Source organism: Daktulosphaira vitifoliae, unplaced genomic scaffold (assembly GCF_025091365.1).
Source record: "Daktulosphaira vitifoliae isolate Bord-2020 unplaced genomic scaffold, ASM2509136v1 Scaffold_3, whole genome shotgun sequence".
NCBI lineage: Eukaryota > Metazoa > Arthropoda > Insecta > Hemiptera > Phylloxeridae > Daktulosphaira > Daktulosphaira vitifoliae.
In genome coordinates, this window is record NW_026099574.1 from 40668996 (window position 1) to 40685878 (window position 16883).

Sequence of the window (16883 nt, forward strand, 5' to 3'; positions counted from 1 at the left end):
CTAACTTAAACTCTTGAAAGTTGAGTCTACTGCGTACTGCGGTGTATATTAGTTGTCGTCTGGTTCTACTTGGGAGTCGTTGCAATCTTAAATTTTCCTCATAAACAGACTTAAACTTTTAAAATTTATTTAATTAACTCAAACAAAATTTATTGGATTATTAATTTTATATTTACATTAGATATTTATTTTAATGCTATCGATGCATAAAGATCTTATGTAGAATATTTATGTAAAATCATGTGAAAAAGAAATGTTTTTTTATTAACTTTTTAAGGTAATTTTAGGTAAGTTAATTAGATTTTAATGTAAATTATATATTTAATATCTATAGTTGTATTTACTTAATCATAAATTAGTCATTATTACTCTAATTTAAATAATAGCAATTGTTTCATATAAATATTACATTTAAAGGTTTTAATTATACACCAAAACATATATGGGATGTAATTCAAGTAAAAGCGGATCAAAAGCTGTAAAAAATAAATCAAATTTACTTCCAATAATGAATTATTCATCAGTCAATAATGTAAGTTATATGTAAATTGTTAAAATAATATAAGCTCTATTATTTTATAATTAAACTGTATTGATATAAATAATATTCTCTCAAAAAATTATTCCTCTTTTCTAATGATTATTTAAAATAAACTCATACTATATACAGTTAATAAGAGAAATTCAGTTTAAAAAAATATCACTAAATTATCTTGCATTTCATTTTAGATACACTCAAGTTTATATTATTATTTTAAGAACCACTCAACAATAATTTTTCAAGGATGTCTATAGTAGTTAGTGTATTTGCATTTTTAAATAATAGAGTGTTAAAAATGTTGTTTTTTTAATTATAATGTTCTTGAATTCTTTTAGAAGCTCTTTTGTTTATCTAAATAAAATTTATCATTAAGTCTATACATTGCATATTTTTTGTATAAAATTTGATAAGCTTACTAAATTATGCTAAATAAATTAATATTTTAACCATTTACATAAAATAGAATGTTTTATTGTTCTATGATACAATTTCTATTTCATTTCTAATAATAAATGCCACCCTCTTCTGTGAGGGTGTATAATATGTATTGATCTACTCTTGTGAGCATGACTACTAGGCCTCCTCTCACCTCTTCTATCCAACAGTATGACAAAAAATATTAAGCTGTAGTAGTCTTTATCTATTTATTTTTATTTTGATAAATTTAATGTTAATGATATATCAAATATTTAGTATTCTTTAAAGTTAATATCATAATTTCATTTCAATTTTTCAAAATAAATACAATTTTATATATTAGTATTTAATACATAGTTTTAATTTATGGTTATAGATGGTGCTAAAGTCATCTTAGTTGAGTAAAGATATTATTTTATATAATAATAATAAAATGAATTTTTTTTCAATTATGTTTAATTTTTAAAGAATTAGAGTTAAGTTTCTTATTTGAGAAGACATTAAAAATATAATCAAATAAACTATGAGTTCTATTAAATCCTATCAGGTTCTTACACATTTCTGTTATTATTTATTGGTAATATAAAACTCAAATAAAATACAAATGTCTACAACAATTAATCAAGAATTAATAACAAATTATTAAAAACAACGATTTTTTCTAAAATAGGTTTATTGTGAATAATTTTTTTTTAATGTTTGGTAGTTTATAATATGTGTTAATTGTAAAAGAATTAATATCAGCTTTAATGTATGATACTATATATATGAAATATATGTTTTTTAAAAAGTAGAATATTATGTAGGTATTAATGTATGAAACCATAGATTATTATGATAAACACATGCATCTGAATAAATATATAGATAATATATCATTCATAGAATAAATTTGATTGTTTTCCATAGAAAAATATCAATTATGTTTTTTACTAATAGTTTGATGTTTTATCAAAAAATAATTTTTGTGCATTTCATGAATTAAACTAGATTTTTTCTAAGAACCAAAAATGAGTATTTCAGCCTCCAAGGTAGTTGCCTAGAAGCCAAATTTTGAGGGGACTATCTTGATATGCTAGCTAGTAATTTTTCTTAATTAAAAAATAAATGAAAATTTTTTGTTTTAAAATATACCAAAGTGGCATATATTATGGTAACTGTCAACTCCTATAACTTTTGATACAATTCACATTTCATTGTAATTTTTTTAAACATTTATACTTTTTTAAATTACATTAAAATAATATTATTACAGCCAATCTTTAGTATTTTTCCTACATAATTGATTAATGGGTCGATAGAAGTTTTAGGACATTAATTATTGATTTACAAGCGTTTTTTAATTAGAGTGGATATGTAATGTAAGGGATAGAGTATGCGTTATAAATATACACCAGTAAGAGCTATACCTGCTTATACTACAATTCATGCTATGTATGAAAATGTTTGTAACTTAATATTACTTATCCCACATTTATTAACAACCCATTAGTTATTTTTTTTTAAAAAATACTAAAAACTGGCTACTTTGAAAAAAATTTATATTGTTTTTATTATAATAAAAAAATTAATAAAGAAACAATTTAGAGTCCCATTTAAAAGAGGCTTTGAGACTCCAAGTTCGACTTTGCTAAGAAATTAGTCAACAGTTTTTTAATGTGACAATTTTTAATTAAATATTTGATTTTTTATTATTTAAAATTAATATTGGAATAAAAAAATTCATATGGCCTACATTGACTTTAAAATTTTTGATAAACTTTTTAAAGTACCAAATTCATAACTTTATGAATACTCCATAATCTCAAAATTAAATTGACATTCTATTTGAATTTTATACTGTAAATATAATTCTTGAGTTAAAAGAATAGATAGAAGTCCAACATGTAGGATTTGGTATATGAGAGGACTGGGATATGTTTTTTTAGTGTTTGAGAGAATGATACCTCATTCATTGTCGTGATTTAAATCTAAACTTTACTCGATTTTTGACTTTTCGTCATAATATGTCTGCCAAACATTTATGAAATCCAAAACTGTCACACGACTACAGCAAATTTCTTTGTATATTTCTATCATTTCTTCTTAGTTCATCTGCGTAAAAAATAATTGCGAATATCTTCAACTTGTGGCCGTGTCGGCTCGGATATACTCATTTTAAAATTTTTGATGTATATAAATAGGCATAAATGTCTCTTAAAAACGTGAACAAAATGATATCGAACTAGTATTGGGCATATTATGTTCGTCTTTAGATGGTCTATAATCAGTCTTGGGAAATAAAATAACTAAAAATATTCGTTACTGTAACGTCGTTACTTTACTTTTTACAATAACAAAATTATGTAATTTAATTATTTTTATTTTCAAATAATTAATAAGTAATTTAATTGCATTTATGAAGTCATTCAAATTACTAACGCAGTATTAAAGATAATGACACCATCAATAGAAAAAATTGTCTAATTATAAAAATAGCAGCACCCATCCTTCATTTCCAGTTATTGCTTTAAATTACTAATAACTTCTGAAATACCGATGCAAAAGTTGTTATCAATCAGTCATTTTCTTAACTAGATCATTATATAATAAATAAGCTAGTTAGTTATGTGTTACCATTTGAAAGATTTAGTTTAACACCCTTATATGATATAAAAGATGAACATAAATAATACTTCACAATCGATAAATTGAGAAAATTTTTAACTAAAATAAATCAATAAAAAATTTAATTTTTTATTTTTCGACTAATCAAATAGTTCGTATTATGTGATACATTCTATGTATAATGCTAACAACAATTTTCAAAAATTAGGTATTGGTCTTCATTTAATCGCACAACATATACAAAGTATTTAAGCAGTAAATCTTTACTTTTTGTGAAGTAAAATAATTTCATTACATTTAAAAATAAATAACGAACTAGTAATTACACTACTTTTGGAAATATAACGAGTAATTATAAATTTATTACTTTTTCATAGTACTTTGTCAATAACCTAGTATAATCGATTAAAAATGATTACCTTAAAAAAAAATCATTCTCGTTCATTTTTAGACATCTTTTGTAAGTTGAATGATTTTGAGTCCTGCATTTATAATTTGTTTTAGACAGTAGTGTGCTCAACGGCTAAGCCCGGGCCTACTATCTTAGCAAAACCAGCTTTTGACACGGACCTCATAAAATGTTTTATTTTTAAATAATAATAAAAAATAAAAAGATTTTATCAAAATGCTTCAAAAGAGTTGATGATATTATGTAATAGGCAGTTTAAATAAATAAAAACGTAATGATCGTTTACACATAAGCATTGTTATACAAATATCTTTTTATATTAATATAATTAAAAGCTTATTATGTTATGTAATATATAGACATTTTCAAAAATGTTAATTTCAATTTTAACCATGTTTAATATAATAACAAATGTAAGTGATTTTTTCTCGGAAATCTTAGAATATTACTGAGGAGCAATATTTAAATTTAAATATTGCTTCGATTTAATTTCTTTATCAAATGTTACGTATTTTGTCAATTTTGATTCAAATATTACAAAGTTTTTTGTTTATTAAACAAAATTATGCTATTCCTTCTTCATAGTTTTATTTTTATGGTTAGATGTAAAATTTTAGATATTTTATACTTTCTGACTAGGATCGAGTATCTGTCAAGTTATTACGTAAGTGTACAGTTTTAAATTACATGGCGTAAAATGAGCTAATAATTATTTCTCTTTTATCTTCTCCAAGCTAAATAGTTATGATTTTTAAGGTCGGCGACAATGACTCGCTAATCTAATTTCCTCTTATGGAATTGGGAAAGGGAATTGTGGCTTCATAATTTTACAATAACTGTGCCTATACATTCTTACCATATGGCGTCGTGGTTAAATTGCATAACATTCGTCACTACTTGTATTAACTTAGAGTCTTCTAGGGTCATACATTTTAATAATTTCGATAAACACATAATTATTTCATTATTTTTTTTTTTTAGTCCAAACAATGTTTAAAGAATCAACCTAACGTCACCAAAGGGTTGACTTCTTCTTTTGGTTTTAAAAAACCCGTTCAACATAGCAAAGTTGTGCCAATTACATTTCCTGCTAAAAATGTCTTAAAAGTTGATAAAGATACAAAAATGCCAAATTCTAATCCATCACCCAATGAAAAATGTTTGAGAAGTAACTTAAAATCGAGTCTTTCGCCCAACAGGTAATATTTTTATTTCAAATTTTTAAAAACATGATACTTAAAATAACTTTATATTATCAGGTTTGGCTTCTGTAAACCAGCTGTAAAACCAGTTCAACCTATACATGCTTTAACAAAAAAAGTTGATATAGAGCGAAGAAGTCAATCTGAACCCCAAAAACGAGAAATACCTAAATTTATTACTGGTGGTTCAAAAATAGCTGTATCTAAAGTTACTGCTAGCCAATTACCAAAACCTCAAATCCCTGTCAAGTACCAATTTTCTAAAAGTCCAGATAAAAATGCTAAAACAGCTGCTAATTTACGTTTGAAAAATGAAGCAATAAAAAAAATGCAACAAGGAATAACTGTCCGAAAATTAAGTGATTCCATTGAATTCACAGAAGTAATTGCTATTAATAGGCCTTCAAGACTTACTTTAAATTCGAATGCAAAAGGACCTTTAATAAGGGAAAGAGCCAATAAATATTTGAGGTTAGAAAAATTTTAATAATTACAGTTATAATTATCATTTTTATTTATAATTGTTTTTCTATTAGGCAAGTATCTAGTTCCTCTTCTAAACATTTGACGTCATCTGATGATGATTCAGATTTAAGCAGTTATGAAGAGAAACATGACAAGTAAATATTTAAAATTTTTATTATTACTGTTTGTTATCAACCACTTAAGAGACTAGGAAGTTGGGGATTAAATATAGTTGTCGGATAACTAGTGGAAAGTTCATGCCTGAAAGGGACAGACCTAAGTTCAATCCCTAGTTTACTAACATATTTTTTCCTCAAATTCCAAATTTCTAGCATGCCTATATAACTATTAATTTTAATAAATTGTTTTTATTTTAGGGAGGAATTTGTTAAGGAAAAGACTGAAATAGCTGAACGGATTGAAACAATTTGTAGTGATGAAGAATATGGACCAGGTGAAGCATTAGCAGTAGAAGAATTTACTGAGATGAAAGATAAAATGAATGTTGTTGATAATAAATTCGGTTAGTAAAAAATAAAAAATGTAGTAGATATTTAATTAAATAATATAATATTACTTCAGCCAATGTAGATATGTCAGTATCATTAAGAGATGTTTTATTAAATATTGAGGATACTACGTTTGCAACATTAGCAGCTATGTCTTCCAGTATGCGTATTGAAGATGAAACATCCCCTGATGATGAATGTTTAAGTCCTACAGAATCAGAATCTGCTGATTTTCTTCAAAGTAAAACAGGTTAACATTTTTTTTTTAGCTACCTAATAAATGAATTGACTGCACTTTTTTATGGTAAAATAAAACTCAGTGATAAATTTTTAAAAATGGCATCTAATTAAACTTATTTTAAGTAGTATCAGGCACTAAAAGTCGCATAATCTGATATAAAAACCTCTTTTTATTATAGAAATTGAACCATTTTTACTCTTCGGATTAATTTGCTGGATTATTTTAACAATTAAAAATATTTATACTGACTATAAGTAGTATAGCATATAATTTAAATAAATTTAACTAAAGAATAATTGTTTGATAAAGCTATTAAAGTAGAATAATGTATCTACATTTTTATATTTAAGATATAAAATTAAAATGAAATAACATATCATGTATTTAAAAATATTATAATAATATAATGTATTTATATTAATTAGGGTCGTCCTGAGAGGGTGGTTTAAGATGTGTAGCCCCCACTTACTCTGCAATATTTTATTATTTTATTGAGACATTTTTCTACGTAAGAGAATATTACCAAAAAATAATAATTCAAAGAAGTCATACAATTTATATAATTCCTTTAGTCTGCAAAAATAATTTTTTTTTTTTTAAATATTATTAAAATTATAATCTTGCTAAAATATTTCAAAAAGTCCAGTTCGTTGTCCTTCAAATTATTACCATGATATAAACCATTTTATTTATAGCTCATTAAATAAAAAACATATATTAAATTGAATTACCTTTAACTCTCTAATATTTTGGTATTTACTACAAATAAAACGTTTGTGACACGTATGTGACAGTGATTAAATCTCTAATCCTGGTAGAACTCGCACAACAATTCAAAACAGGAAGTTAAAATTATATTTCCACTATGAAATCTCACTAAAAATTTATTGTAACTGTTATTCTTTTTACGGTTTATAATCAAACTACATTCAATTAAAAATATTTCTAAGCTTAATTACTGAATAACATTTTAACTTGAATTTGGTCATTAGTTATATTTTCTTAGTTTGAGAGTGTATATCCTTAGTGTGTTCTAAAATATTATTTATTTATGTCCTTATACCAGTATTTACAGAAATTTACCTAACATTGGCAAAAATTAAAGGGTTAAGAGTGGCTTAACGCCTAACATAAAAAATTGAGAAATTTACTTATTAGTCCGATTTTGTTGGCCGTAATAATGCCACCGGGAAATATTTCCGCCTGTACCAACTACTTAAATATAGACCTATATATCCTGATTGCGTCCACGAAAAGGTATTAACTGTGTACGTCTCTGAAAATTATCATTGAATTTTGTAGGAGCACAAATGCGTTCCTTTTTTTATAAGGTACCCTAAATGTAGTCGGTGTTTCACTATCTAGCTAAACTATCGTATGGGTACACTCGACACTTTAAGATTAGTTTGCTGTGCTCACTCGGTGCTTCCACTTCTTTTCGCATACTAAATACCTCATACATTTTAATTTAAGAATAATGAGCGAGCTAACTGTCCTTAATTATATTTTATAATTTTTAAATGAGTGGCATTAATAATAAAAAATATTAATTTTTTCAAGTTTGTTTTACTTCTATGCAAAATCTGAGTATGACATAAAGACCCATTGAGATCTGATGTTTAGAAAGTCCGTGCATCTTAAATTTTAAATCGTATTTAAATAATAAGTAATAATATAACTTTTATTTTTTAGACTACGATAAAAGAATATTTTTTATTATTTATTTTTACAAAATTTCAAAATAGTTTTTTTTAGAGTTGTTTTACATTAAATGTAAATGTTGACGGGAATATAACAATTTAAGTATAAGTACTTATTAATTTACAAGCATTTTAATACATTGAATGGGCATGTAGCGCGAATAAGTACAGTTCGCACTGGTGTATATTTTATAACGCATACTTCATTTGTGCTATATACCCACTCAATGTATTAAAATTTTTGTAACTCACTAAGAACTTAACCTAAAGTTATTATGAACACATCAAAAGTTTTTGTAAAAAAAACTATTTTAAAATTTTGAAAAAATTAAAATTAAAAAAAAAAAAAAGACTATAATTTATTAATTATTATTAAAAAAATATGCTTTTAATATAATTTAAGAATACAAAAAAGTTTAAATTACAGTGAAATGATTATTGAATTAAAAGTTATGAGGCTAGAGTATTAGTATATAAGGCTCACGGAGTTGAATGATTTAAACTAATTTTTAATTTACTTCTTTTATCTCTAAATGCCTCGTATAGAATAAACTTTATATTTTTAGGTAAATGCATAGTCTTCAATAACCTAGCAAAGTTAAAAAAATATAAAAAAAATTCGACCTGTCTTTAAAACTTATTACCGATCCCAACCGATCTTATTAACCGTAGATTATTAATTTAGTTCATTTTCAAGTCTCGTAGGGATAAGATGGCTAGGTTAAGCTTCTATGATTTTTTCTGACTTATGTAAACGGATTTAAAATCTGTAATTTGCATGAAACACATGCAAACTAACCATCACTTCGTAAAACAAAATAAAAATGTTTTTTTATTACTAAAACATTTGCACGTCTATTTAAAAGGTGTCTAGATCATCTCCTGAAACGACGCTGAATATAGCTCCTTCGTTGTATCTTTTTATTGTTTAAAATTGAGGTTGGGTACTGGATAATTAACAACAAGTAGAGAATGAAAAGATAAATTTGTCAATATCTATTTTTTATAGAATCTGTTAATAACGATAAATACCAAAGAAACATATCTCCAGCGAGATGTAATATTTCTAAATCGGAATCATTTTCTTCGGATACAAGAGATTTTTTTGACGATGAGATAGCTGATCAACCGGCTCTCATGTTCAGCGGTCCACCATCAGAGTCATGCAACGGTGATGATATCGACGAGATGATTTTCCGAATAGGCAATCACAATAATATGAATACCAGCAGATCCGGTAAGTAGATAAAATTGGCTTTTAAGGTTTATCGGACAATATGTTATAAATTATTGCGGTTGTTATTTTTTCGCGTAAAGGCAACAAATCCCTTAGACGGTCACAGAGCGCTGACGGTTCTTTAAGCGATAGTCTTAATTCAGACGACTTGATGATGGATTTCGAACCGACTGATGACAGGAAGGGAGGCCAAGATGACGTCACTGAAAAAGATCCTCTGGAGACGTTGGAAAATCAAAAACAAAGCGCGTTCGATGAATGGACCAATCTCACTTCAAAGAGGTATAAAGTAAATTATTAACAATAAAAAAATGCATGTGTTCTTTATAGTAACAATAATATATATAACTAGGGGAATAAAAAAAATATTAATGAGTGGGAGTAGAAAAGTATTTTATTTGTCGGATGTAGCCGAAAGAGGGCAATGTTATTGACCTTGGTCGTTGCCGTCGCTACCGCGCTCCGTTCAGCCGGCTAGTGGAACCTAATGCGTGTGTTTCCAACAGGTTGCAACTGAGTCATTAAACCGGTTAGTTACACACAACGCAGTCTATAATATGCCCTGTCACTCTTCTCTTTTCTAAAGTCGTGTTTTACTGTTCTGATCCTTTCGAGTATTTATCGGAAATCTTTAGTTTCGCATAAGTATCCGGTGTATTATTTTTAGTATTATTTTAAGACAAATGATAAAATAAAAGTCTTTATTTGTCCGTAGAATTCGATATGATTAAAGCGTTCAATAGGTCTAAAAGAGTATTCAAACGGTATAAATAAAAATAATGAAAAAAAATAAATTAATGTTCTTTTAAAACTTAATTTTCTATAATTTTTTTTAGGAGTAGTAGTGCTTCATTAAAAGACGAAGTAAATTCAGTAAAAGATACTATCAATTCTAATTCTAAAGTAAGTATTTAATTAAATTATATTATTTTGAAAAATATGCCAATTTTGAATAAAATCAAAGTGGATGATTTTAGGAAATCAGTCATGGGGAGGTGATAATGAGTTTCAATCGATTTCAAGAAGTGACGGACGAGATCGCCAGTATCAAAAATATGCTATACGAACTGAACAGAGTTCTTACAGAGGTAATAAACAAAATTATTATCATTTATAATTAACTTTATTTTAATTGAATTAAATGCAAAACCACATTGTTCTTATATTTTTCTATTCGTGTTAAAAAGAATCAAGGAAAAATAATTCCCCAAGGACTATTTTATATAAATAAAAACTATTCAAATGTCAAGGTTGGGGAAACAATGAATGAGATGTCCTTAATAAGAATTATTTAAGGATTATCATTTTATTTCCTTGTTGTTATTGTTTTTCTGATATGAATATTGATAATATTTTAGGAAAAACAAGACTTGACTTACCCAGAGGAACAGGAAAAGAACTGTCACGAGGATCAAATTCTGGATTTGAAACAACAGGTTTGTTACTTTACTAGTACATAATTACAAAAAGTTTCCCAGTTCCTATTAATCTTCGAATACTCCTTAAAATTAAATTCATATAGTTGTTAAATCAAAATGTGTCTTATTTTATAATATTTTGAGAAGTAGATATCATCAATAGTTGCATGATTTGCATGGATCCCTTTGCTTAAATTATTTCACATACAATTTTAACAATACTGCTTCGTTTTAAATTAAGAATGAGTTAGTTACCTTAATCAGGAGTTGAGATGCGAATCATGCGTTTCAGATAGTTTATATGGCTCAACAGATAGAAAAAAAGGATCGCACCATTCAGATGCTCAACGAACAATTAGCTCAAAAACCACCACCAACACCAAAATCGATAGAAACACGAAATTCTGCGACTCAAACAGAACGAGTAAGAATTGTTTTTAGTAATATAATGTATAACAATTAAACAATTTTTATCCTTTATTAGTGTCGATCGACCACAGCTCCAACGTTATGCACCTTCGATAGAGATGGTCTAACAAATGGTCGTCCTGTAATCAGGTGAGTGTATTCCAAATTCATATTGCATTAACTATTTAAATTGATAATTTGTTTACTATATTATTAATAAGAAAATTTTAATTTTTTTTTTAATGCAAACATAAATTTTGACAACAAAAGTTTTGCTCTGGGACAGGTAGATAAACTTGACATAATAGTGTGTTTGTTTGCAATGTGTGCATTTGATTACTTCTGCTTGTCTATTGTAATACTGTAATCATTTAGTATTTATTCTAAAATTAGCATGAAGGTAGATTTAAGCATAGAATATTATAATTTTTAGTATATTTTAATTATTTTTCTTATTAAATATTTATGTTTAATATAAGTAATCATTGACACTATTAAGAGGATACGTAACAATTCAAAATATTTGTAACATATATAACATATATAAAAAAAAAAAGTTAACAGTAAAAATAATTTGATAAATTCATTAATTACATTTCTAAAACTTTTAATTCATACTGCTCTAGTGATGATAATAAATCATTATGACAAATTACTGCTGTAAAAACAAACTCTCTTGTTTTTTCTCACATTATATAGCCTTATTTTCATTTTAGTATTATTACTAGATCCTCTTTTAAAACATTTATCCTTGTACTATTTCTTATTCATATAGTAGAAACTAATTAACATGCAATTAACCTACAAACACTTATCAAATCCTACTACCATTGCATGGTAATATTGTCCAATGTTTAAATAATTGCATGCTTCTACTATTTGTCAAATGTTTATATGCCAAGAGACATTTTGAATTAAACAATATTTTTATTATCTGAATAAATATCCTAAAATTTAGTTTAAGTCTATAAAATTTTCTTTTACATTCAAAAATGAAAAGAAAGTTTTTTAGATGTTATGTAATTCTGCCAATTCTTCTCTTTCATCCTAATTTATAGGCCTTAAATAAATTCATGTATATAATTTATCATCCATGTAATTATGGTACTTTATAATATTAATTAATATTCTCCTATCGTATTTTTATTTAAAAAACAAAGTGAAAAGCCACTTTTAATATTCTATTATTTAAATACTGGTATTGTAGGGCCTAGTATTTAAACTTCATAAAACAATGTAACCAAAAGATAATCATATTTAAATGTAGGCTAATCTCCTTTTTTAAAATTAGAACGACTGAAACACGAATGAATTAAAAGAGAAGAATGACAGTAAACTCACGATTTTTACATTAATTTCTTTTTTGTCTAAACATAAAAACGTTTTCTATTTATATTAAAAAAAAATTATCTACGAGAATAAATAATATTCATTGTATTGGAACAAACGTGATATATGTTTGAAGCAGTGTTCACGTTTTTACTGTATTTTGCGTGTATTAAATTTAGATAATCGTACACAAGTGTACAATCTGCTGTTACTTGTTTTTACGTCAACATAGTTTTTATTTTGTATAGCACTTATTTTTTTATAATAACGGGGAAACATCAAACGATGTAACCATCCTAGACGTGTAGATTTATTTTAAAAAATGTGTACGTTACATCTCTGTATGTTTATTTCAAACTTATAAGGCTCTGTTATTACCATTGAGTAAAATTTATTATTCTACAGTTGTTAATATGACTAATATTTTCAATTTTCCGTCACCATAATTGATATATGTACAAACGACAATTGAATTTAGTAGCTAGCAGTATGTGTTTATCATTTTGCAGTTACTGATTATGACGAAATTTATATAAAAAAAAATTCCTTTTATTTCGTTACATGAGTTATACACCTTTAATTCCATTTTTGCCATACGTGTTTAACCATGAAGTACACAAATAAGAATGCTAAACATTTTATTACGTCATAGAAATATAAACTTGAATCAACTTTAACTGATGATTCGTAAAACAGTAATATTTTTTTTATCGACAAATGCCACACAAATACTACTGAACGTTTTTTAAAACAATAGCAGAAAATATCTATTAGTTCTTAAAAAGATTAAATAATAATAATAATTTACTTAAATATATTATATGCATACCACTATAGCGGTATGCATTATATATACTCGTATATTGACATAGTTTGTATGGTAACTATGGGGGCTTAAGCCTGCATATACGTGGACCAAGTCGTGTTTAAGATTTTGTCGCCTCTATTCGTTTAAAAGATACTCTTATCATTTTTTAAGATTGACAAGTTATTTTACAAAAACCACGATGTGATGATCAAAAAATAGGTTTTCACTAATGATGATAGCCTTAATAGTAAATTTAGAGGCGATTGTTAAGTCCTCTTAAAAAAGGAATCCTAAAAATAAGAAAATATATATGTTCCTTGCAATTCGTTTCTGTGTTATTATTATATTATAATTAATTCCAAAAATGTTGTTTTATAAAAATTAATCAGTAATAAATTATTTTTGAATTAGTTTGAATAAAAGAGCTTTCGTATCAAAGTTAAAAAGAAATTTTAATTTTTAAACTTTATAAAGAAATAGTATAAAACAAATAAAAATCCATATTTTTATTTTATAGTTCAGATTATTTTTATTATTTATGTTAGTCAACAATTGTCTCTGAATAACTTAATATTAAATATAAAGTTATTTGGAGACAATTAAGTCTAAGTTTTATACTTAATAATAATAATTTTATTATAATAAAATTATTAGAGATTGTTTGGATACTTCGTTTTTCTGTTAACTTTCCATAGTAAATGAGCGCATATTCTGTTTCAATATTAGGAAGCTATAATTATTAATTGTCGACCAAAAGGGATAAAATATTTCTTAATATATTAGTATTAACCTTTTCAGACCCCAACAAAATTATAATGTGTATACAATTTTTTTCCATACTATAAGTTACACAATAATTGTACTAACAATAAAAACAATGCAACCAACATTATAATATACAACTGAGTATTGTCAAAAATAAAAAAAACAAATGTTACTTAAAATAATTGTATGATTAATGAGTTTTCCTCAATAACTTGATTCTTTTTTGTTTAGTATTTGTTAATATTTGTTGACTTTTTTTATTGTTTTGTAATAGTTCAAATTAATTTACTTAGTTTTTTAATTTATTAATAGGTGCAGTGACACAGTTGAAAGGTCGAAATCAGTGTCGGGTAGTCGCATTCGCATAGGTATGTTGAAACACAAATTCCTCATGGACGCAGGACGAACCCTACCCAACGTTTGATTAGTCTACATGTTCCTTCCAACCAGTATTAAATAATAACCCAAACATTCCAGTTTGAAGTTCCACATTTATCTGTAGAAATATTACATACAATTTTTAATAAATAATCATAAATTTGTGTTAAGGGATAAGTTTTGTTCGTGTAGTTTACACGGTAATTAATTTTTATTTTAAATTATAAAATTTATACTATTTTACATTTAATTGTTTTGTAAACCTCATATTCGGGGTGTTTCTTTCATTTATTGTGTAAGTTTTTGTCTTTTTTCCACTTTACCAAAATCAAACTAGTCAATATTTGTTTTGTTTATATATGTATATTTTGTTTGTGTTTCTAACAAAAAAATTCATGCTATCTTTAGCAGGAAATTATTATTCTTATTTATTCGTTATAGGACATTAACACTTCCATAAGTGTATAACAATTACTATGATGCACATTAAAATCATTTTATTTCATATTGTGTATTTCCATAATAAATGTTAGTATGATTGTCATAATATATTTATTAATTTATATATCCATATATATATATATCTATATCTTTAATTTTTTAAGACAAAGATATGTTTAAATCCTTATTTACTATAACATGTGTAATATATAATTTATAATAATGTTTTTATTATTATACTTAATCATCTTAAAAAGACAACATCTATTGTTTTAGCCGAAATGTCCTTAAATTATTATATTGTTTTTCTTATGTCAATTTGTACAGACTTATTTTTAATAATATTATTTCTGAAAAAAATGTATATATTATAGGCTGTGCAAGTGTACATTATTTGCAATGTCTAACAATTTATTTTATGCAATAACAAATAAATAGTTATTCTGTATAACTACATACTTAATTTTGTTACCATTTATTTATGTACAAATCATTTTAATTATAAAGTTTATAATCTATTTTTTTAACAATTTAATAAACTTAACCCATCATTACGTTTTTGTATAAATTATGGATAATATTTGGTGTTCAGAATTTGAGTCTTGGGTATCTTTACTGAAGTTAATGATAGTTGTGTATTTTCTAATTGTATCGAAAATTTCAGGCTTTATTAGTTACTACTTGCACAATCGCAGTTTTTGTTCATTCGATTTGTGTAATTTCCTTATCATAAATATAATTTAGATATTGTACAGAGTGCGCCATCAGTATTTGGTTAATGAAAATATTGAATAACTTTTAATATAATAACTTTTAACTGATCGGTCATCGAGCACTTTTTCAGTATACTTTCAACCATAGATCGAAATATACTGAGGGAATGTGCTGAAATAGTGTCACTTTACGTTGAAAATATTCGCTCAGTAGTGTGTGTTAACTAAGCGTGCATATCGTCAAAAATATTGGAATCGTTCTGCGCCCAAAAATGACACAAATTGTCGTTTGGTCACAAATTTTTTCGAGTACGGATCTGTAGTGAATCACCAACAACCTACTAGATCACGTTTACATTGTTCGTTCCAGTCATAATATTGAAGCAGCTGTTGCTGAAAAGTCTCGCAGCCTGACTCAAAAATTAAATATCCCTGGAACTACTTTAAGGAGATCTTAAAACATCATCTTCCCGTGTTTCCATACAAAGTACTATTGACTCAAATATTATAAGAAACAGGTAAGCTGCGTCGCTTGAAATGACGATGGATTTTTTACGACGGAAGTTCCCGGCACGTGTGAAGTCAAAAGAAGGCGATATTGAATGGCCATCAAGATCTCCCAATTTGACAGCACCGAACTTCTTTTAGTAAAGATTTTTAAAAAGTAAATTTTATGCAAGACAAATATTATAATATAATATAAGCCCTTTAATTGATATAGTATTTGGAAACTAGTTGAAATAAATAGTAAATGGGTAAGCTGAATAAATAAGAAAATTTTTTCGACATTTATCGTGAATAGTCGTAAAAAGTTATTTATTAGTTCCATTAACCATATACAAATGGTACACTTATATGTTAAATACTAGTACATTTTTTGCCAGTACAATTAAATAAAAGGTTCATACAGATTTGGAAATAAATAATTTGACAACAAAATAAAAGTTATCAGTTGCAAAGATGTGAGAAGTCATTTCTAAGTAATTCGGTGATTTTCGCTGAAAATAATCTCAGAATTGTATTAATAACTCTTGTTTTTGTGATAAAACGTATTTTTGGCTTCGATGCGAAGCTGAGAAGATATTAATTTACCATAATGTGTTAATTATTATTTATTTTTTTGTTGTGTGTGTCACTTTTGTTTCTCAGTTTTCCTGGATCGATTTTTCTCAACGATACGTCAGAAGATCATAAATTGTCTAATTGAAGACATTACCCTCAAAAATTGAAAATTTTTCTCTCGTTCCCCGTAAATGGTGGAAATTCCCATAAAAACTACAATTTTTAAAATCAGT

At 26.0% G+C, this 16883-nt stretch overlaps 1 protein-coding gene across 9 annotated transcripts; it reads left to right on the forward strand.

Annotated features, from left to right (window-relative positions):
* The first annotated feature begins 12 nt into the window (after nucleotides 1-12).
* LOC126900223 (uncharacterized) lies at nucleotides 13-14983 on the forward strand. Of its 9 annotated transcripts, none has more exons than XM_050675762.1 (16): nucleotides 15-287; nucleotides 418-532; nucleotides 4956-5173; nucleotides 5234-5647; nucleotides 5713-5796; nucleotides 6019-6164; nucleotides 6224-6400; nucleotides 9101-9328; nucleotides 9409-9610; nucleotides 10165-10231; nucleotides 10293-10416; nucleotides 10687-10764; nucleotides 11039-11170; nucleotides 11231-11304; nucleotides 11425-11440; nucleotides 14369-14983. In XM_050675762.1, exons 2-14 carry the CDS (start codon nucleotides 443-445, stop codon nucleotides 11269-11271), a joined length of 2001 nt encoding a protein of 666 aa, XP_050531719.1. In that variant the 5' UTR covers nucleotides 15-287; nucleotides 418-442; the 3' UTR covers nucleotides 11272-11304; nucleotides 11425-11440; nucleotides 14369-14983. The 9 variants fall into 9 exon arrangements, with proteins under 9 accessions (XP_050531720.1, XP_050531722.1, XP_050531721.1 ...); XM_050675760.1 differs by having other exon boundaries at nucleotides 16-287; nucleotides 10306-10416; XM_050675761.1 differs by lacking the exon at nucleotides 11425-11440 and having other exon boundaries at nucleotides 16-287.
* Nucleotides 14984-16883: the final 1900 nt, after the last annotated feature.